Below are 23,836 nucleotides of genomic sequence, written 5' to 3' on the forward strand. Positions count from 1 at the left end.
AAGGACTAAAATAAACCAACTTTACCTGAATACATTTTATTTACTATATATACTCGCATATAAACCCATTTGCATATAAGCTGACCTCCCCAAACTGAATAGATATAAGCACCAAAGAGTGCATGACCCACTTTTAAGCTGACCTAAAAGTCTGAGATGACATTACAAGATGCACACGGTAAGTTCTAAATATATTTATTTAGGCAAACTTACATTAGCAAAACTTTGCCGCATAAATCTCTCAGGGTTGGCATGTATGATTATTACTTGGAAATGGTATAAATTTGTTTGAAAAATCAAGAAATTTATTCATTTGTCTGTTTTCTTATTGTTTTTACCTAAATCAGAATTGTGTATAATTTGATCAGACGATGACAAGAATTGAGCATGCGCTGGTTGCTCTAACACTACCTCTTTCTTTTGACTCAATTATTGTTTGTTTATGCATTTTTATTTTGCCTTGAAATTGTAAATACCTAACTCATTAAAATATTATCCCATTATAACAACAATGAAAAGCAATAGGGTTTGATTCAGTGCTCGCAATGAGACAAATAAGCATATGTACATAATGAATCCACCTCATGTACAATGAGCATATATACATAATGAACCCTCCTCATGTACAATAAGCATATTTACATAATGAATCCACCTCATGTACAATGAGCATATTTACATAATGAATCCACCTCATGTACAATGTCGGTTTGAAAGTGCTGAATGAAGTACATTCTCCAGAATGAAGTACATCCCATGGATTTGAATCAAGAGCACCACTGCACTAAACTTGAATGATAAATCCAAAATACAATAATGAAGTTTCAGAAATAATGCTTAGAAAATCAAGTTAATACTGTAAAAACTGAGTTGTAGTTTGTTTTGATGTAAGCAACCTTACACCCCAATTTTACAAAACTACGGCAATTGTGCTAATATTATGGAGTGAAAGGCAATTATAAATCATACTTGTATAGTTGCCAGTCAAAATTCCACCTTAACCCAAGCCAGTTCAAAGTTTTAATGATTAACTGTCCTGTATTGCTGTCAGAGAAAAAAGACAAATCCGTCAATTATAAACAAAGGAAATGCCAAAGCATCCAGCTTTCCATTATGTGAAAAATTATGATTTTGTTCAGGCAAACCACAAAAGTAAAATAGATTGATGATGATCTTAGTTGATCTATATTCAGAATTTTAGCCTTTATTATTACCATTCTTTAATGAGCACGTAATGTTTATGCTGGTTATGCCTTGCACAACTGAATGTGCGTATCTTTTCATAAAGATTACCTCAGTTTGTAGCATCACTTACGTCAGTGAAAAAGAGTAACTCATGAGCACGTTGATCAATGTAAATGAAACAGCTAATAACAACTAACTGAAGTGTTATCTGCAAGAATGGGATTTGGTCAAAAAAATGAATAATGCATCTGATCTGTTTGGTAATAAACAAGGATTAAAGTGGTGCTTGGCATGATTTCCACTGTGTAAGTACTGTAGATTAAGGTACAGCCTGGACTTCCAGGTAAACTTATTTTGAATTATGAAGTCTTTATTTACCTTTATTTCAATAATAACAAAAGCAATCATTGTAGTTTATAACAGTTTAGTAAGTGTTGGGACACTGAGAATATATTTTTTCACATGCATATATGCCTTTGGACATGGACAAAAATTATTTTTTTGTGTCCCAAGATTTACAGCCATTATGGTAGTCAACAAACAAATCTTAAAATATTTCAAGTTTAGACCTTGGGTTGCGGATAAGCTGACCCCTTTCTTCCAGGCCTTTATTTTTTCCTAAATTATTCAACTTATGTGTAAGTATATATGGTATATATGGTAATGCATCATATTTTACTACACACAAATTCATGCCAATTATAGTGTATTAATATTCAAATCATGGAATAAATATTCTAATAACTATCAGTGTGAAACAGAATTACATTTGTTTGTAACATTTGTTGCATAGCTATATCTTCATCCATGTTTAATTGCATGTAGTTTATGTATCCTAGCAGTCTATGATACTTCATTACAAAAATTGCTGCATTTTTTAGAGTATAAAAGGATTTGGCCTCTATAATAGCTTCTTTCTCAAAGTGTTCAATTGTCTTTTTTTTTTAAAATATTTGTCTTTATAGGGTTTGATGTTATAATAATTCTTCTTCATTGGGTGTCATCCAACTAGAGGTTATGTAATGTCTTTTATGTTTGTGTATTGAAACCCTGTTTATTACTGTTACTGCTACTTCTATTACTATAGGATGAAATCAGTTTAAATCTTCGGATCAGGATCCTCTGTTTTATTTTGATTTTTCTTATTTTCTGGCACAAAAGTCTTTGAAGCTTCTTTTTTATCTGTATCAGTGCTTTTTATTGTCAATACTTTATTTGAATTGTTTTGTACTTACATGGTTTAAAAATGTACAAGTTTTGAAATTTTGGATTACAGCCATATCTGTGTGTATTTAGGTACAATCCAGCAAACATGTTATATCTTTGAACTTTTCCATCACTATGATGCTAGTGATGTATAACTTATGATAATGTTAGCAATTTGGTGGATTGCATGAACACTTTTGAATTTTTGTTTTTGTTCTTGGAGGTTGGTTTAAGTGTTAGAATGGATCTTACATGAATTTCAGATATTCTTCTGATCCATTTGTCCACAAATTTGAAAATTTGAAAATATGGCAACTGACCCATGGGTCACCACATCTCATACCAATACCCATGCATCATGCATTCGGGTATGTTTACTGGTTATTTTTAAATGTAACTTTTCACCTGCATCTGAAATTCCCCACATGCTCCATTCTAGGCCCCAGGAAATTAGTCCTTGTCTGATGACAAGGAAATTTATGTGTGCACATGCATGCACAGATGCACATAACATGAAACTATGGTCTATCACTACCTGCAGAGACTTAGGTCCAGAGCAATAAGTTAAGAAACATTGATATTCCTACCTATATAACCATATTTACACTTACTGGTCATAAAACTAAAAGTTATATATGCAAATAACAGTACTGGTCTATAGATGCATCCTTACCCTCTAGTCAAGTTAGGCGTGGGTTGTAGTTGAAACTTACAGAGATCATAACTTATACAGGTCATCACCATATATACCTTGTCAGTACTTACCTGGTGGGGGGGAGAAAAATCAAAACAAATGCAAATAACGCAAATAACATTTTTCATGGGGGCATTGTCACCTGAGAGATCGACCCAAGAGGTACAAACACCCTCATGGTGTTCAAAACCAGGGAATACTGGAATTTGAATTTTGCACACAATTCTATTTATCTCATGCTTGAACTGCTTCAGTGTTCCTATCCCATTTTATTTTTAAAGCATTTAATGATTCTTCTGATGGTGGCAAATATAATGTTAGCTCTGCTCAAATTTCACAGAGAGAATCATGATATTAAGACCTATTAGTTCTGTACAATGATGAATATTAAGACCTATCAATTCTATACAATGATGCCTTTTAAGACCTATCAATTCTATACAATGATGCCTTTTAAGACCTATCAATTCTATACAATGATGCCTTTTAAGACCTATCAATTCTATACAATGATGACTATTAAGACCTATCAATTCTATACAATGATGCCTATTAAGACCTATCAATTCTATACAATGATGACTATTAAGACCTATCAATTCTATACAATGATGCCTATTAAGACCTATCAATTCTATACAATGATGACTATTAAGACCTATCAATTCTATACAATGATGCCTATTAAGACCTATCAATTCTGTACAATGATGACTATTAAGACCTATCAATTCTATACAATGATGCCTATTAAGACCTATCAATTCTATACAATGATGCCTATTAAGATCTATCAATTCTATACAATGATGACTATTAAGACCTATCAATTCTGTACAATGATGACTATTAAGACCTATCAATTCTATACAATGATGCCTATTAAGACCTATCAATTCTATACAATGATGCCTGTTAAGATCTATCAATTCTATACAATGATATTAAACATACCCAGTATTTCTAACCCCTCTATCGGGGCCCTGAGTGGTCTAAAGCGCTCTCCGTTACGGATCACTGCCATCTCACCTCTGTCTGCATGGGTTCAAGTCTCAGATTCAGCCAATGTGGGTATGTGAGAAAGCTTGCCAGTAGCTTCTCGAGGGTCAGTGGTTCTTTCCGGGGATTTCCCGGGTTCTTCCTCCACTATTTATACTGGCCGCCATGTATAGCCTGTCATGTGCTGAAAAATGGCATTAAACCCTACATCAACAACAACAACTAACCCCTCTATCTCTCTGTCTGTGTCTCTGTCTCTCTCTCTCTCTCTCACACATGCACACACACACTCAACCAACTTATCTCTCCCCATTAAATTGATCCATACAAAGTTACATAAAGAAGAACCCTATGAATACAAGTCTTTTTGAGTGAGTTGCAGTTTATTCTTCCTGAATATGTTCTATTTTATTATCAACCAATATTTTCTGACTTTTTCTTTTGTTTTCGAAAGTTAATAAGTGTACATTAAGTCAAATTTGGTCAATTTTTACTGTCTCCATTTATAGCTATTTGTTCAGCTGGCTTTTTCACCAGTACCCCAGGAAACTGCCTGGTCTGCCCAATAGGGACTTACCAGCCACTCTCTGGACAGACAAATTGTATTTCATGCCAGAGTGGTACAATTACACTTCAGACTGGTTCCACTTCCTTTACACAGTGTGTCGGTAAGAAATTTTTTATTTTAGATTACAATATTGCTTACTTATTACCAAACTTTATTTCTGTTATTCACTGAGTTTAGAGATATTATTTTTATTATTGAATAACTTGACAAAATGAAAGAACTATTCACAAAAGTCTCACAATTAACAAAATAATCAGTTTGAAATGCCCTTTAATACTGCTCTGTGAATGATAATTTTTCAAAATCTATTTCTGAATTTTTAATTTAATGTAATTTTTCTGAGGCCAATATTTACCTCTCAATACATAAATCAGACTTTATTATAAAATAACCATTGTAATTAATTCAAACTTTAATAATGATTTTTGTTTGGAATTTTTGTTGTGTGTTTTGTATTACTTTCTGTGTGTATTTTAATTATTTATGTAATACTAGACATACATGTTGTTGAAAGCTAATTAAGATTATCTGCCAGAGCAGTAACAATTAAAAGATAGGTCTGTTACAAAATGTATTTTATGAAAATGTATTTAAGATATTGTCCTAACTGTGAAGACATCAGAGAGTTTCTAAATAAAACTTCAGTTATTATATTTGTACATGAAAATATATGAAAGAAAATATTAAGATGAAATACCTGAGAATTCAATCCTTGATTTGAACTTATTGTTTTCAAAATCTTTGTCTGAGAAATAAGTGTTTAAATTGGTTTAAATTTTCTCCATATAGCTATATGCAATTCTGGTTTCTTCCGTACCACAAGTGGTAATTGCCAAGTATGCCCAATTGGCACCTACCAGCCGAATACTGAGCAGTACTCTTGCATACCATGCACCAATGGAACCTCAACTAATCAGGTTGCATCCGTATCTCAAACACAGTGTTTTGGTAAGTTAAATTGATAAAGACAGCACTAGTGGATCACTACATCAGATATATGTGTTTTCTTCTCTGCATTATCTATCATACCAAAAACAATGTTTCCCCACCATGTCAAGTTCACTATTTTAGTTTTTAAAGATTCCTGAAATATAGTCAGTCTAAATCAATACAGTAATATTTATATTATATGTTTTGAATCTTTTACTCACTTAAAATCTCACATTATGAAATATTTCAAACAGTACAAAACATAAGAAACCATTTTTTGTAATGTTTATAGAATCTCCACATTTTGATCTGACAGTTTTTATACCATCTCTTTGAAGTAGTTCAATCTGAACATTTTGAAATTTTAAGTGCACCAAAGGATTTAGCTTTTTTAAAAACCTCTTTCATCTCTTCTATACATGCTTAAGTATTTCCATAGTTGCTTATTTGCATGAAATACAATTTTTAATATTATTTCATTTCCTTTTCTTGAAATCTTGATTTGGTTTTGGTGGTTTATGGCACACTAACACAAAGAGGTTATTTAGTGTCATGTAAGTTGGAGTAAAAGTGCCTTACCCAAGGACACACCAGTGTAGCTGACCCTTTTATTTGGTAATATACACTTACTCTATGACTAGCAGTGATAACACTTGACAAATATTTTCATTTATTTGCCATTATGAAAGTCTTACAACTACTATTTATACAATTCTACCCACTAGAATTTTTATATCACAGAGTTTTGTTTTACTTGGATTATTCAAATTTTATGGTATGAAATTCTTGTTGCTTTTTTTAAATGTATTTTTTCAGTGCTCTTCATTGTCAAATTATATTTAGATTATTTCATCATTACCTCATTATCCAACCAATTCAGGATTAATTTTTCTATTTACATTTGATATTTTCTAATTATTTTCCTTGTGGCAAATGTAATAACAGGTTAGACCAAATGAACATAAAACACCATGTATTACATCTTTCATTGTGTTGTACAAAAACCAATGTCATTTCAACATCCAATATATCACTGCTCTTATTAAATTAGACAAAGCTTTATACCATATTTTCCGGCGTATAAGTCGATACTTTTTGACTTGAAAGTTCGGTCTTCGTCTTATACTCCGAATCGACTTATATATGGATTGTGTCATTGAAATTGCATCGACTTATATATGGATTAAAGTATCTGGTATGCTATTGACATTGCTCTATAATCGGCATAATCGAAAACAGGTCACATAGAAGTACAAATTCATGTTAAATTACTATGTCAATAAATTGTCATAAACTAATATGACTGCGTTTATATTTGTAAGTTTTGTCATTATTTATTTTGCATTCTGTGTGTTTTTTCTTATTTCTAAAACATAAAATTAAAGAAAACAATTTACCGTATCGGTAAAAACTTCACCAGGCCGCATAGCACACTTACGGTCTATACTCTATAGTGTACTGTACTAATTCAAAGCATATTGTTTGTTCCTAAAAAAAAGATATGAAATAACTGGTCCATTAATATTTGATTTTCCAGTATAATGTTGGACACACGTGAGCAATTACCGGCATAGCTTTTTGATTGATCCAATTGATCCTACAAAGGGATGTAATCCATATTAACTTGAGCGTTCTATGATTATTTATAAAATAATGTAGATCATGCATTTTACTGAATCCCCCAAATCATATGTTTCTAATTGTATTTGACAAAGTTTCTCAAATAAATTAGGTTTAAACTACACTAAAATCAGATATATAGATGGACTACCAGTACTCACAGATCATCAGTGATCCATGATTTTTAGTTTCACAATTCAGTTTAAAGCAAATTGTAATGTCAACACTTCACCTATATTCATTCTTAACAAGCTGACGATTTGGTGTCTCTCTTTGATTATACCGGTTGTTGATAAATTGGTCTTTGGTTTCCAACAACAATGAAAGCCAGTTGCCGCAATTGTTTAGACCTTGATATTGGCTTTAGCTACCGATACTAGTTACCATATTGCCGGTACCCCATTGTTCTTTATCATTAATCCGCATCAATTACGCTACCCGTTTTTAATATCAATGGGATTAAGTACAACAGGAAATGATGCCCACTCCCTTCTCTAGATGTAAATAATGAATTTAGCCATGGGCATTGTTTTCATTGCTATAGTACTGGCACATTTTAATGAGTTAGGTATATTTTGATCAATCTTTTCAGTCATAATCATTCATATAAATATCCCCGTACAAATCATACAACTTATCTCACAATGCCTCCCGTCAAATCACGCAAGTCTTACACAGCGGCTTTTAAGCTGGAACTTGTAAAGTTCTCATCTGTTGAATCTTGCACTCAGGACTGGTTTCAACTGGAAGGAATAATCATAGCATGCACAGCCACGTGGCTCTTGTTGCAATGGATATCATAATTAAAACAAATATGGTTTAAACTAAACTAAAATCAGATATATTGTGAGCGCACGCGTGCTTGTGTTTGTGCGCACGAGAGAGAGAGAGTAAGAGATGAAAAAAATTGTCCGTGTACAAGATCATTCTTTTATTCAGGGCGGTTTTTATTTGTAGCTTTTGCAAAGAGAAAAAAGACGGTATTTTGAGTTACCTGACGATTGTGATAATCCTCATGTATTACGAGCCTACTATATTCCATTATCAATAAACACCTCTAAATCAACAATTCATTCTTGTTTTAATTACGATGTACATTGTCACAACAACCACATGGCTATGCAGTGTTATTTACACGGTAATTAAACATGCTTAGCGCTTTGGCTATAATTGAAACCAGATTGAGGGCAAGAATCGACAGAATAGGTCAAATCAGTGTGGCTGCCAGTAGGGAAATGAGGCTTTTTTTAGGGAAATGAAATCTGTCAACATTTTATTGAAGTCATTGTCCATACAAAATTTGTTATAAGGACAAGAGATCATACCCATTACTTTGTATTCAAACTCGCCGATAAAGATAATAGTGGGGTATATCATTGAATAGATTAGTAATAAAATGTTAATTATATCCAAGTCCAAACAGAACAAACACTTAAAAAATAGTACATGTATGTATGTGTGTGTGTATATATATATATATATATATATATATATATATATACGATTCGATTTAACGGAGTCCGTGACTTTCAAACTTACGATAGAAAATGACAAGTTTGTATAAGTTACGTTCGTAACTACAGGTAATAAAATGAACTACAACATGGATGTGCTTTCAATTATAATAAAACAAGCATGGACTGTTTATTCAGCTGTGTCAATTGATAACAAAATATAGCAGTTCAGAAGTAAAATCACAAGCATGTTAGCATCGGTAATGCAATTTCATGATTGCTGGTAATATGGAATATCATACAACGATACCATCAATATTCATGCAACCGGAAGTTACTAGTATAAAATACAAAGCCAAGTTATTGACCTGGCCTCATCTTATACTCCGAATCGACTTATGTATGGACGAAGGATGGAAAATGTACAAAATTGGTCAATTCGACTTATACTCCGCATCGACTTGTAGGCTGGAAAATGTGGTACATGTTCTTCTCAACAGAAGATGTCCATACTTACAAACAATAAACCTACGATTGACAAGGACCAATCACCTTTGTATAAATCTGTTGTATAGTCTATTTATACTAAAAGCAAAAACACCATCAATAAATGAATTTCTTAAGGAATATAATTTGAAGACAGAACTCATCCTACTAATAGAAATCTCATGACTTACATTGGTTATTGGGCAGATGACATCCTCCACTTCGCTGTGTAGGTGAATGCACTTTATGGACAATAAAATGCTGCCAGTTTACATGAAAGATAAGGAGATTGAATGTAATTAATCCCCATTAGATCCAGATAGATATGTCTTGTATGCACTTATCCAAATTATATAAAATGAATGATGACCCAATACTCTTTTTGACGACTCTTACAAAGCAAGGAGGCCAACATTTTAGGGCTTATTGTTGACAGCAAATTAACTTTCAATGCCCAGCTTAGATACCCCAGTGACAAATGTCAAATAGTCCAGACTTTAACACGAGTCATGGCAAATATAGATGTGAGAGCAGACCAGGAGGTCATACACCAATGATGCAGGATTTTAAGTTAGATCAAAACTTTTATATGGATAAGTTGTCCATCCATCCTTCCACCTATCCATGCATGCATGCGTCTCCATCCATCCATGCAGAGAAGGGCCTCATGAAAGCTACTAATGTGTTGTAGTTCATGGTTAGGATATAATCATTGGTATATGTGCTTTATTATAAGATAGACATTTACCTTAAATGAAACCTGGCAACATTCTATTGATTGTATCTTTTGACAGCCATTTGTGCAGCTGGCTTTTTCATCAATACCATTGGGAATTGTCAGGCTTGTCCAGTTGGAACTTACCAACCATCCTCGGGTCAATCATCTTGTATTGCATGTCAGACTGGTACACTCACACTTCAGACTGGTTCCACTTCATCTGCACAATGTGTCGGTAAAGAGACCGCTCCAATTATTTTATTGCACATTCCTAATTATAAAACATTATTAAATATTTCATTTGCAATATTAATTTTTTTGCTTTCTAATGTCCCAACAAACTGGTAGAAAATTCTCACAGAAAATTGCCAAATTACTTTATAAATTTCTAAATGCATCGAAGTATATATTTAATGCAGAATCTTTTCCTTAAAAGCATGCAGTTTGCATAGACATGTACTTGTATTTAATATGCACTCTTTTATTCAATATTTATTTGTCAATAAACAGATCAAAATATGAGTGAACCATTATTTTTATCTTGTATTCTGCATTTGTTCCCCATGTATCAACACCCATAAAAAGATGTTCATTATTTAAGACAGCTTATTCAAAAACATCTGCTGACTTTGAAAATGTTGCAAATTTTCTTTGCATCTAGCCACATGTAGTCCTGGTTTCTTCCGCTCTACGAATAATACATGTCAAGCATGTCCAGGTGGTACATACCAACCAAATTCTGAGCAGTCTTCCTGTATTTCATGTCCCAGTGGAACCTCAACCAACCAAATCGCATCCACATCTCAAGCACAATGTGTTGGTGAGTAGAAATGAAGCAGGAAGACAAAGTCCAGCAGACCAACAAATTAAACCAATTTCCGTATTGCTTCATATTAGTTTGAAACTACTTGTTTGCCCTCTTCACCCTTTATCTATATTATATGTTGGAAATTTCTGACATTTAATTTTGCTTAAATTGTTATAGGAATGTTTATATTGTGCATTTTGAATCATACAGTCCCTTCATACTGTAACAATAGAACATTTATGTAAAACATTCGTGTAAAAATTATATCTCTGTAATGTTTATAGAATGTCCATGTTTTTATCAGTTATCATATATTGTAGGATGATTGGGAATCATGACACATGCCAAACATTGTAATTGTTTTCAGCCATATTAAAATTTCACAACAACAAAACTAAAGGATGCAACATCCTTGAATCTCTTGGTCGTTTTAAATGTGTTTCTTAATTTGTCAGGTGCCTACTTGGAAGCTTCCTTCTTCTTCATTGTCTTATCTTACTCATTTTTTTTCTCAGCATTAATGCCTGATTCAGATTCTCACTACAACTATGATAATGATTGTAGTGACTTTACTGATATCACATGTAATAGTAGTCTGACACCAGCAGTCCTGGCAAAATCCTATTGCACATTGGTAACATTAAGATGTCACTGCCTGTTTCACAGTATTTGAATGCTATTGTTGGACAGTAGAAAGTTACCAGTAAACTTTTTAAAAATGGGGTCAATCGCTATCATACTCCACCTCGTGATCCAAACTTGCCCTCCCCACACCCCATCTCTCAGCACATATATACATGCATAAATGCTTATCTACCTACATACCTACATAAATGCATTGATACACACATACATGGTCACACAAAGAAACATGTTCATGAAACTGTTGATGTTTATTATCTGGATAAAATTATTGCCTTCTCTGATTTTATAAAAAGGGAAAAAATATCTTTTTTCTGAAATATGGCAAATTTAACTTTGTTTTATCTACTTATAGCCATTTGCTTGGCGGGTTTTTTCATCAACACTGTGGGAAATTGCCAGTCCTGTCCAGTTGGTACTTTCCAGCCATCCTCTGGTCAGTCAAATTGTATTTCATGCCAGTCTGGTATGATTACACTTCAGACAGGTTCCACTGCTTCTACACAGTGTGTCGGTATGTACATAGATTACGTACTTATGTACTTATTTTCAACCATTATTACATATTTCATTCACAAAGTTAGGGACATTCTCCTGGTTATACAGTGCCCCACCAGAATGAAGCAATTAATTGCATAAAACAACACAAGGAATCGATTTGTGAATTTTTGTGTAATCTATTCTTAAATATGTACATGATTACATTTAATATAATGCCTCTACTAAATGCATGATTTATTTGTGTTATGATACAAATCATATGTGAATGAATGAATAGGATATACTCTCACCTGAATATTTATTATTATTTGCTAGTACATTAGTAATTCCTTGCATTGTACATATCTATTACTTGTACGTAACCCGCTGGTTATGTTTCTTCTGCATTAACACTTGAAAGTCGAATGTGATCAAAAATTCAATTTTACAAATATATTTACTTACCTTTGAAATATGAATTGAAAATAAAATTTTGAACATTTTCATACCTTAGAAGTAGGCAAAGATATCTGAAATGAACCTATCCTTTTTTTAATATGTATTTTCTCCAGATAGTGTGCTAAAGGAAATAGGAGCTGAACATAAAAGGGAGTTAAATCCTTATTTTCAAAACATAATGCACGTTATTTCAAAATTGGTGACTATGAATTATTTTAAAATGTTGCAAATTTTTACATTCCAGCTATGTGTGCTCCTGGCTTTTATCGAGACACAAGTGGGAGCTGCCAACCCTGTCCACTGGGTTCCTACCAGCCAAATAATGAGCAATCGTTCTGTTTATCCTGTCCCACTGGAACCTCAACCAATCAAGTTGCATCTGTGTCTCAAACGCAATGTATTTGTGAGTAGCATCAATTGCATGAAATACATTATTTTCCCACTATTTTATATTTTCTAGTATACTCGATATTGGGCATTGCTGATTCCGATTTTCTCCCTTAAGTCACTGTTCATGTTATGAGTTTCAGATCTTGCAATCCCTTAATATTTTAAATCATGGAATGTTTATCCACACCTCAAAGTAATTTTTATGTCTTTTTATGGAACATGTATATATTTTTAATGTTATATAAACAGGCTCTATGTTCTATGCTATCATTTAAAAGTTGTGCTCTGTGATAAAATTTGTTCTTTAGAATTAAGTTTCTTTTGTTTGGATTTGTCCATATTTCTGGTGTCAAACTATTGAAGCTTATTTCTTCATCTTTTTCTCTTTTTTTCCTCAAATCTATTCACTGTCAATATACTTTATAAGGATCATTTCATCATTATGATTTATGTTGTTCCTGATGCTATTATTTTTATAAACTTTAAAATTTTATAGCGGCAGATGTAATAATAGCAGTGGCCAATTTTAATGGAAAACATTAGAGCAATTAAATTTTATATTAAAAAAAGATTTTTCACATTCCCTATCCATTAACACTGCACTTGCTAACATAGATAAACCTTTAAACCACTGCTTTCGAAAATGAACAACATACCAGCTCAACAGAATGTAAGCAAAGGTGACGGAGATGATTATAGAATAAAGGCATTGCAGTTCTCACAAATGATTTTTATTACCATAAAATATGGCTAAAACATACCAAAAGCGAGGGAAAAAATAACGATCTTTTGTCATAGCCATATGAGTTCAACAAAGTTTTACTTATTGCCCTACTAACGTTATATTTCGTTTTTAGACCTATGATGCTACTATAGATGATCTGCAACATAATTGGACATCTTCTTTATGAAATGGAACCACAAAATCAGATTTTTTTAATGGGAATATTGTTCATAACATTGCACATAATAAAATATATTTTAATTATTTGTGGAAACCAGAGATACAAATAGTTCCATTTATCTTTTTTGAGTACTAATGAACGATTTTATAACTGGACAAAAACTGATTTTATAACTGGACAAAAAAATTCATTGGCTGCCTAAATTGGAAAAATGTATGAATGGCAAAAAAAGCAACTGAATGTAAAATGGAGAAAGAGTAGTCAGTACAATAAAGAACAATGTCTACAATCCTTCTGCCATTGCTAAACTTTCCTTTGCTTTTATAGCTAAGGAAGCTACATGTGCAAAAAGAATAAGAAATAGATCCAAAAGTTTTCTTTCAGAATGCAAATATGAAATCAGTTGAAGCAAGAACTACATGCAGTCTTTGTGTTTCAATATATAAATAATGTGTGTGTCTGTGAAATTAACTACAAGATCCAGTTTTCATTTAGTTAGTGAATTATGTTTGATGAACTTTGGTAAAGATATAAAATTGTTCATCTATTCTGATAAAATTGATAATTTATAATCCCATGGTTTTATCATCATATCAACAGCAACAGGATGCCCTGCAGGTTCATATCTTCCACCTGGAGGATCTGTCTGTCAGACCTGTCCTGTAGGTACATACCAACCCATCGCCAATGCCACATCGTGTATTTCGTGCAGTATCGGAACATTCTCTGCATCACAAGGGCAGATAAGTTGTACCCAGTGTCCTGCTGGTTCCTACCAATCCAATCCTGGATCAACATTCTGTCTGCCTTGTGCAGTCGGACAGTACCAGAACTCTGCAGGACAGTCTTTCTGCACTCCATGTCCGATTGGCACATATAAAAGTCAAACAGGCCAGGGCACATGCACTCCATGCCCAATAGGTCAAACCACAAATAAAATAGGATCAGCCTCGAGTTCTGACTGTTTCCAAGGTAATGAACTATATCAGGATAAATTTTAAATTTAGATTAAAAGCACCATTTTGTTGTCAAAATGATATAAATATCTTGCTTTGTAATTTTTGTTTCTCTTGCTTAAATTGAGTAACTTGTGTATATGCCTATTTTATCTTTAGGCACTCCTAGCTATGTAATGCTTGATGAATGATTTTAGAACTTTGTTCATGTAAAGCTAGCTTTGATGAAGTAAAAGGATCATGATTGGAAATACTATATATGCATACATGCATCAATCGTGATGAGATATGAGCACTGTCTGTACCTTACTCTATTGTTTTATTTACTTTAGTTACTGTATGTAATGCCGGATCCTACTTGGATGTCACAAATAACGTATGCAGACAATGCGAAATAGGATTCTACCAGGATCAAAGCAATTCAACATCGTGCAAATTGTGTGGATCTGGAAGGATTACTCTGATCATGGGTGCACCTTCTGATTTGTATTGTCTAGGTAACTACAAAGATTTTAAATGTATTTTCAACAGCTGTAGAGGAATTTTGTTGATAATAAAATAATTTAATAATACTATTAATAATAATACCACCAACATGAATATAATTATTCAGAGCTGGTTAATATTTGCATGAACCAAAAAAAGTTAAAATTGTTATTAGATGATTTTTAACATTCTACACTTTTCTGCTTTAATATTAATATGATAATCAATGAAGTTTCAAATGTATACCAACTAAATTAAATAAGTTATTGTTAATCAAAAGTAGTCTTTTGTTTAGCTCCTTCATTATGATGCCGATAGGAATCAGAATAATTGGAATGTATTAATGTAATCAGAGAAGAAAATTAAGATAAGCAACAAATCTTCGCGAAATTATTTATTTCTCTGATAGTTTCAGTTCCATCATATTTATTTGAAACATGGGTAAAAACAGATAAAAGGAGAAACTGAAACAAGAACAAGTGCATGGACAAGCATACAGACAATTTGAAAAGAAATATTTTGTCACTTATAAATAATGTGTAATGTATGGTTAAGGACTATTGAAGAGGAATCTGAAAGTCTGAGTCTCGGACATCACTCCCATCTATGTCATCATAGGACGAAGTGACATCAGAGATTTGGACAGCTATCAAATCTAATATCATCCTCACTTGAGTACGTGAGGGCAATTAATGTTTTAGCAAAAAATACTTGTGGTGAGATAACAAATCAAAACACAGGTCATAGAATATAGTAATAATAATATATAATAATATAATAAATATATAATATTATAGCATTTATTAGCTTGATATGATCTGGATAGAACTTTTCCAAAATGAAAAGACTGTGTTGTTATTTAATGATCTAAGCACGTAGTGTTTGGAATATTTTCCAACATTTAATAAATCTACTAGGAAGTAAAGTAACATAAGCAGACTAAAAAAGTAGCATGGGAATATCAATATAGCTGTTTCCTCATGTAGTTATTAAGGACTAAAATTATCAATGTAATTTGTATAAATAAACATAATTGAATGTAATTGGTGCAATTCTAAACAATATAAAATAAAATCTTCAGTTGTATTTGTCCCTTGGAAAACACGATAGACATTTTTGTAATTATGGCTTTATTTTTCTTTTAGTACCATGTTTACCAGGCAAATACCACACGGGAAATATAAATACAGCAATTTGTGCAGATTGTCCACTTGGTCAGTATCAGCCTATTTCAGGACAACAGACTTGCTTGAACTGTGCATCAGATAAAACCACCTACTTCACTGGTTCCACTGTATGCTATAGTAAGTTGGTAATAAGAATGACCACTAAAGATCAGTGAGGAAGGAAGGGAAGATATTGCCTAAGTTATTTTCATGCCAATATGTGCAAGTTTTTTTATGTCTTCAATAAATCTGTTGTAATCTATTTATCTTGGCTTGGAGAAATAGGTTCTTCTTCAAATACTTTCCCCGATCATATTAACTTTAGAATATAAGCCTCCTACTTCGTGAATCTAGCCCTACAACAAAGATGAAAATTTTGTCTATCTTATATAGACAAAGATTGACAACAGTTGCCTATTACCTCCTCTTGCCACCACCAGGTATTTATGGTTGTTAGCTACGGTTCCATATGGTCAACTTTGTATGGACACCAATGATCAATCCACGCCAATGTGTGAAGAGTTTTAGCCATCCACCTCGGAATTTGGATTTATTGTTTGTATGAATCATTCTTCTGCAGATTGTGCACATTGTTTCAACATGGTTTCCATAGTGTGGGCGAATTTGACACTTTATAAATATTTTGTCTAATTTGGGCCATGTGTACAACATGCTATATTGTGAACACTTCTTCTCACTAACGGTTTAGCATGACACTATTTTTGCTCACTCCACAAGTGTTGTATTAATGACTTTGTAACATGCTGAATTGCTAATTTATGCTTCTTTTCTCTCTTCTTGTGTCGTGTGAGTATAAAATGTTGACCTGGTGCAAAAAATGCAAGAAATTTAAGGCAAATGAAGATACACATGAGTAATATTTAGTATGTACAAAATATATGTCATCTCTTCCCAGGAGCATGTGCACTAGGTGGTCGGAAGAGGATCGTGACTTGTACAGAGATGATAGCTCATCTGTGCCAGCCGGTAAGGTATATCCATCCAGATATGCAAGCCGATCCAGAACAGGATGATACAGACATTCAGTGGGATGACCCTCCTACAGGACATCCTTACACATATCCAACCACTGAGCTGACTGAGTTTAGCTTTAAGGCTGCAGTGGAAGAAACAAAGGTTGCTGTCAGCCTCAGAATGCCTGCCAACCCATACTGCCACACAAGACTATAATATTCATTGGTCTCCAAGTGGAGGAAGAGACTATATCCCTCAGGCTGCTTCCCCGGTCAGCTAAAATTAGAAAAAATAAATGACTGTCAGAAAGAATATGTGGCATTGGAGCTGCTTAGGCTTTCTTTTCATAAACTGAAGTACCAGCATTATTTTCACTGCACTGGTACAAAACCCACTCATATGCATTCCATACTGGCTATGTGGCTCTGGATAAAAATTGAGCAGCAAATTACATGTCTTTGCCTGAGATTTTAAAAGTAGATAAGAATGTACTCCATGCTACATTAAAACTGATTTGAAACATTGTTGCCATGTTTTTGATGCTGGATTTGGCTTCTTTGATGATTTACCAATTTCCATAAAAATTGGGCTGTGGCCAAGTCAGGGCAGTCACCATTCCGTGGCCAATGCACTGAATGCTGATGCAAATCTCAACCTTATACAATGTGACCCATGTTTGCACACCACATTGCTTAAGCCACATCATACATAGCATTATGGATGATCCTGTTTGGTTCATCTTTACTCTAGGGGGGCTACATTGAAGCTGAGGCAGGCAGCTTAGGAACTGCTCCTCCAACTTACCATCACTCCTGCTCAGGCTTTTAGGTCCAATAAGCCCCTGCCACAGTGGAAGGACAATTGGAGGGCCATGGACAAGGAATCTTTGCAGTCAATTGTTCAGTTCAGATCCCATCCTAATGTCCATAAGCAACTACCTAACCAGCATAGGAGGCAACCTTACAGGGGAGGCAAGAAAGTTTCCCTACCACTAAGCCTCCTAATGCAAGATGTTGACCTGCCAACCCCACTTCCTGCAGACAGTCTACTGATATGCGCCTGACTCTTGAAATTCCAGTCTCACTGGGTCACCCTATTTCCTCAGGAGCGGGTGCTCCTAGTGGTTTCAAATGGGCTTCACATTTCATTTATCCACCCTCTTTCTCTTTCCCTTCTCTCCTTTTTGCAGACATACCATCAGATCGAGAGAAGGATGGTTTTCTACAGCTCATCAACAAATGGGCAGTTGAGATTGTGCAAAATGGCAATCTATGGTGTATTATCCAGGCTCTTTCTTAATTAGAGAGTGAACTGCAAGCTGAGGCCAATCTTAAACCTGAGTCACCTCACCCAATACTGAAATGACTATGGTGAGATTGATACGTCTCCATCAGAAGGGGTGAGTATGCCATTGGTCTTGATTTGACATATGTATATTTATGTGCCCCTATCCGTCCTGAATCACAGAAATTTCTTTGTTTTGCACATTTTATCAGTTTCTAGTCCTCTTTGGCCTAAACATCAGCCCATGGGCTTTTACCAAAATCATGATTTTTGGTGGACTTCCTCTTCAGTGAGGGGCATTCTGGGATGAGAACCTCCAGAAATATGTGGTAAATTCTTTTCTCCTTTAGGGCAGACATAATTTCCTACCACCTTTGAATCAGTTAGATTTTTTCTTGAAGTGGGAAAAGTCCAATTTTCAACCATCCCAGCGTTTGTACATGGGGGTATGGAGTTTCTCACCTTCCTCAATCTCATACAGTTTCCTCACATTCACATGTTATGGAAAATCGAACTCATCGAGACTGTTTCTACCAAAACATGGATTTCAGTGAGAGAGTTCTTGCAAATGCTTCAGTTTTTCAGTGTGGCAGTGGACTTGATCCTGCTTGGCCATCATTTTATGAACCCCTTCCAGGTGACCTTGCTGGTACATAACTGTGCCCCTTTTCAAGTCCCCTCAATCAAAAGGGGTTGTGGGCTTTTGCCTACCCTCCAACATTCCTGGTACCAAAACTAATCCAAAAGCTGTGGGGTCAGAACAGCAACAAGATTCAGATAGTCTCTCTCAAATGGGGACATGTTATGGGTTATTGATTCACTCAGTCTAGTAATGGAGCTGCCCATGAAGATTCCTGCCAAGCCAAATATTGGCAAACAGCCTGCAGGTGTTCAACCACTGCCAAGACCACCATCATGATTGGCTCTTTTCTAGACAGCTTGCAAGAGAACGAATTTAAACCTTTAATTTTGGACAGCCATAGACTGTATCTGTATCACATGTCAGATTAGTAAAACAGCTTATCATTCATTTGGGGAATCCAGCCATTATTCCCCACAAGGATGCCTGATGTATAAGTTAGATGCTCAGCTTTCCCTCCTGCTAATGTGATGGGAAAACATATTTGAAGGAGAAAGCATATTTGTAAGTAGATTATATTTTTTGGAGAATATTGACCCAATCACATTACTTAAAAACCGTCCGAGCCACCCTGCCATGTGAGCATCCTTGTTGGTATATCGCTTAGCTTAGAAAAAATAGTTATTGTCCTTTGTCTTTATGACAAATAGATATAAAACAGATGAATTTTCATCTTGTAATTGGGATGAATTCATGAGGTAGCAGACTTATAATCTAACGTTAATTTGAATGGGTAAGTATTCTTGGAGAAACGTTATTTTCTTAAAAATTTGCTTTTCATTCTTTTTTCACTTGTACACGACTCCTGAGGATGATTTGAAAAAAAAATGATTAAGACAGAACAGTAGAAGAATTTTTGTTTTGATTTTCTTTATGGATTTGAATGAATAACTCATTCAGCCCCAGACCCGTTATCAGTATCACTGCTGCTATGCCCCAGCAGCGCTAAGCTATGTCTAGCTGCGTGTGCCCCAGAGTTTTTACCTGTTTGAAAAATTTTGTAAACATCGTGCACATGCATTCACTCTTACCTTAATTTCTCTGCTTATATCCAATTAAAATCCAAGAAAGTTTCACCATTTATTGCAAATGAGTTTGTCTACACAGTGATGTATTCTTTTTCCCTACTGTCCAAGTCTTTTACGACTTATTTATACAGAATTTACAAAATTATGTGCAACGTTTATCCGCAAGAACTCGATCATCATCGCTGTCAGCATTCTCATCTTCGGACGATTCAGTCTCAGAAACTTCTATGTCCAAATCGAAATCTCACAAAAATATCCAACTGCCGAACATATCTTTCCTCAGCTTGCTCAGTATTTTCAAGATCAAACCCGAGAAACACCTCATTTTTGCTCTCATCAAAAATCACTCTTACGTCCGCCATCATTTACGATTTTTCATGACCAGAACACGTGTAGTTAAACCGCTTTCAAAACAGGAGCCCTTAGCTTTTGAACAATTCAAATTTCCGCAAATGAAAGTAAAATCATTTCTGATTGGTTTAATAGTTGTTAGTTCTTGGAATAAACCCATTTCTAACCAATCAGAGACGTTGAATCTAACACACATTCATCACGCTTGGAGACGGGATTGGCCATTGAATGCAGTAAAAAAATCACGACTACAGGCGGGATCGGCCATTGAATGCAGAAACCGGATCACGCCTACAGACGGGATCGGGGGTTAAAGGGATAAGTGATCAATTATCCTTAGCCATGTGAGAATCTATTCCATCGTCAAAATTTTACAACAAAATCAGTTTTGTAGGAAATATAGACATTTTCAGGAATACATCCATCCATTAGTGCAGAGAAGGAAGAATTTAGTGGAAGAGAATTTCTTTTCTGGTTAAATTGTTTGGTGAAAGTGCCATAGATGCAAATATTATTGATGAATTTGATATAGAAATATTATTCTTTTCCAGATCCAATGATATTCATTATTTCGATTATTTGCATTGTATTAATTATTATTTTTGTCGTGGATGATTAATGTAACACTGCAAGCAAATATTTCTTTCATGTTTTATATACGCTGGTGAGTTATTTATTACAAGTGGAAAAAGTAAAGAAAAGAGATTATCAATACCTTTAAGTATTACATTGCTTTTTTCTATCCATTCTCATTCTTAAATGTACTCCATCAGATAGTAATCTTCTTTGTTCAAATAGTCGATAAGAAATTATTATAGAAAACAGACTCGCATTAAATAGCATGCTACATCATTTTCAGATATATGTACTCCTGGTAGTATCTTCAGCACAACTATCTTGTCTTGCCAACTTTGTCCATCCGGAACGTATCAACCTTTCGCTGCAAGAACTGAATGCTTTACCTGCCCACAAGGTTACGTTTCAACAACAGGGGCAACACAGTGTCAAGGTAGCTATATTAGAAAAAGTATCTGAGAGAAAATTATGTAAACTTTATTTATGTAAATTGTTGATTGGTAGCAGAACTATAGAAACATTTGCAGTAAATTTTCTCAATGGTCTAGCTAGTAAACTGAATAATTTAGAGCTTTAACTATATGATGCTTTCATTGATAAAGCCGTTATAAGTAACTATGAAGGAATATGTGTTATATATATGTACACTAAGTAGTAGACCAAAAGGTTATCAGAACATATATCATATATAGCATGAGTGCCAGTTTTACTTTTGATGCAGCTAATTTCATATTTCCACAGGAGATGATCAATTTATCAGAAACAGTTATTAGTCAACTGTTTTATAAAATTATAAAACATTTATTTTTTGTGAGACTTTGTTAAAATCTAAGCCATTTATTAAAAATACATTTTCAAAATTTGTGTACAATTATATGTGATGAAAAGACACATTATGTTTATTGTTTGTCAGTCTTGTACAGAAATTTTTTATTGTTCATCTGCCTTTTCACTTTGATGAGAAAGTTATATATTTTGAATATTTTTATCTAAATCTTTTGCCACTTTAAATAAATAGATTTAAAATTAAACTTTAAATTAGCCTCTCACTGATCACAATCTCTTTTCTTCATTTGTAAATCTGCAGTATTCTGTAGCGCTGGACAACGTATAGATAGTGTTACCAACCAGTGTGTGCCTTGCGAGATAGGGACCTACCAACCAGCGACATCCCAGTCTAGCTGTATTTCTTGTGGAAGTCCCGACAACTGGATCACTAACAGAACTGGATCTACCAGTATAAGCGATTGCAGATGTACGTTCAGTAAAACAAATGGCACAAAATTAATGGGTCAGAAAGGCTATAATTTTTGTTGCATATATTTCACATGAATATGTTGGTTACATGAAACAAAAGCATCAGTACCCATTAAATCCTGAAATATATAGTGGAACCTGTCTTGAAAGACCACCACTTATGCCAAAACAAAATAGTTTCTCATGACAGGTCATAACACTATATAATTAATAAATCTGTACATGAAGAACCTGGTCTCTCAAGACAGGTTTTACTGTATATACATATTTTCATAATGAATGCCAATGGTCCGACTCAACAGCTTCTCAGAATTAGAGTTGAACTATGTATAGATTGACACTTATAAAATTGGGTATACAAGTATTTTATATAAATAAAGTATTTTATATAAATAAAGGGATTTTATATATCATAATTAAGCTACCAATTAATTATGACAAAGGTAAATAAAATGCATAGTAAGTTTGAGAGTAAATTGTATGTAGGGAGTAAATATGAAGGCAATGTCAAAAATCCATTGGATTAGAAAATAGGCATCCTTTTAGACTATTTTCCTTCTTTATCATTCACAATCCTTTTGAATGTTGCATCTATTACCAAACAAGTTTCAATAGGCTTTCAAGCATTGTACAGAATTCACTGATTTTTACAATCTGATAATGAATTAAAGAGCAATAAACATAAAGGAAGGTGGCTAACTGAATAATCTCCTGTTTTATGCTCGCAGACTTTTGCCCAAGTGGATACTATAAAGTTGGCGTAAACAGTTGTGAACCATGTCCCATCGGTACCTACAAGGACAATGCAATAGACAGATTTGGAACGTGCCAGCAGTGTCCTTCTCAAACAACCACAAGTGGAACGGGGACCACATCACTTGCTTTTTGCACTGTTTGTAAGTTAATGCCTCACAGAAAGTAATTTTCAGTTAATTTACAGAACATTAAGTCATAACCATTTCCATTTATTCTCAGATACCATACTTTTTTCATTTCAAGAAGCAAATTGTTCCTGAGCGGAACATACCAAGGTTATTCTTTAAGTAATAAATTGTTCTTTTGCAAATGACCATCACCCTGAGAAACAAAGAAACTGCAGAGCTACTTATCCACATTGTACTGAAGATGTATAGCCTGTTGTTTTATTCAGGACTTCTTTGATCAGCAGGAAAATCAGTAAAAATGAATAATTGGAAGATACAACAACTAGCAATTATATTGTCAGATACAATTTGTGATATTATTAAATTGTGTGTCCCTCAAATAGTATTTCTAACTTGTCCATTTAATGCTTGAAATCTATCTGAGTCTTTCATTTCACATAAATTTCATAGATCTTTGTCCTTCTGGGACATTTTGGAGCTTTACCCAGTCAAGTTGTCAGGTGTGTCCAATCGGAACCTACCAGCCGAGTTCAGGGACTACCGACTGCATCCGCTGTGCATCACCAAGAACTACGAGGACAACAGGATCAACAGCAGCAAACCAGTGTGTTTGTATGTATCATCACTAAATTTTTTCGAATGATAATTTCAGAAACTACCTCAAACAAACTCATAATTTGTGCCATTTA

At 34.0% G+C, this 23,836-nt stretch overlaps 1 protein-coding gene across 1 annotated transcript in view; it reads left to right on the forward strand.

Annotated features, from left to right (window-relative positions):
• The window catches only part of LOC149803013 (uncharacterized), a 124,961-nt gene that overhangs the window by 63,210 nt on the left and 37,915 nt on the right, over positions 1-23,836 (forward strand). Inside the window, exons 28-40 of the mRNA XM_089952567.1 lie at positions 4,594-4,752; positions 5,442-5,600; positions 9,937-10,095; positions 10,522-10,680; positions 11,666-11,824; positions 12,494-12,652; positions 14,145-14,516; positions 14,833-14,997; positions 16,132-16,290; positions 21,290-21,439; positions 22,094-22,261; positions 22,992-23,159; positions 23,598-23,759. Coding sequence (XP_089808693.1) covers positions 4,594-4,752; positions 5,442-5,600; positions 9,937-10,095; positions 10,522-10,680; positions 11,666-11,824; positions 12,494-12,652; positions 14,145-14,516; positions 14,833-14,997; positions 16,132-16,290; positions 21,290-21,439; positions 22,094-22,261; positions 22,992-23,159; positions 23,598-23,759 — 2,298 coding nt within the window. The remainder of the gene's footprint in view (positions 1-4,593; positions 4,753-5,441; positions 5,601-9,936; positions 10,096-10,521; positions 10,681-11,665; positions 11,825-12,493; positions 12,653-14,144; positions 14,517-14,832; positions 14,998-16,131; positions 16,291-21,289; positions 21,440-22,093; positions 22,262-22,991; positions 23,160-23,597; positions 23,760-23,836) is intronic.

Source organism: Sinohyriopsis cumingii, chromosome 3 (assembly GCF_028554795.1).
Source record: "Sinohyriopsis cumingii isolate HCF-2022 chromosome 3, ASM2855479v2, whole genome shotgun sequence".
NCBI classification, from domain to species: Eukaryota; Metazoa; Mollusca; class Bivalvia; order Unionida; family Unionidae; genus Sinohyriopsis; species Sinohyriopsis cumingii.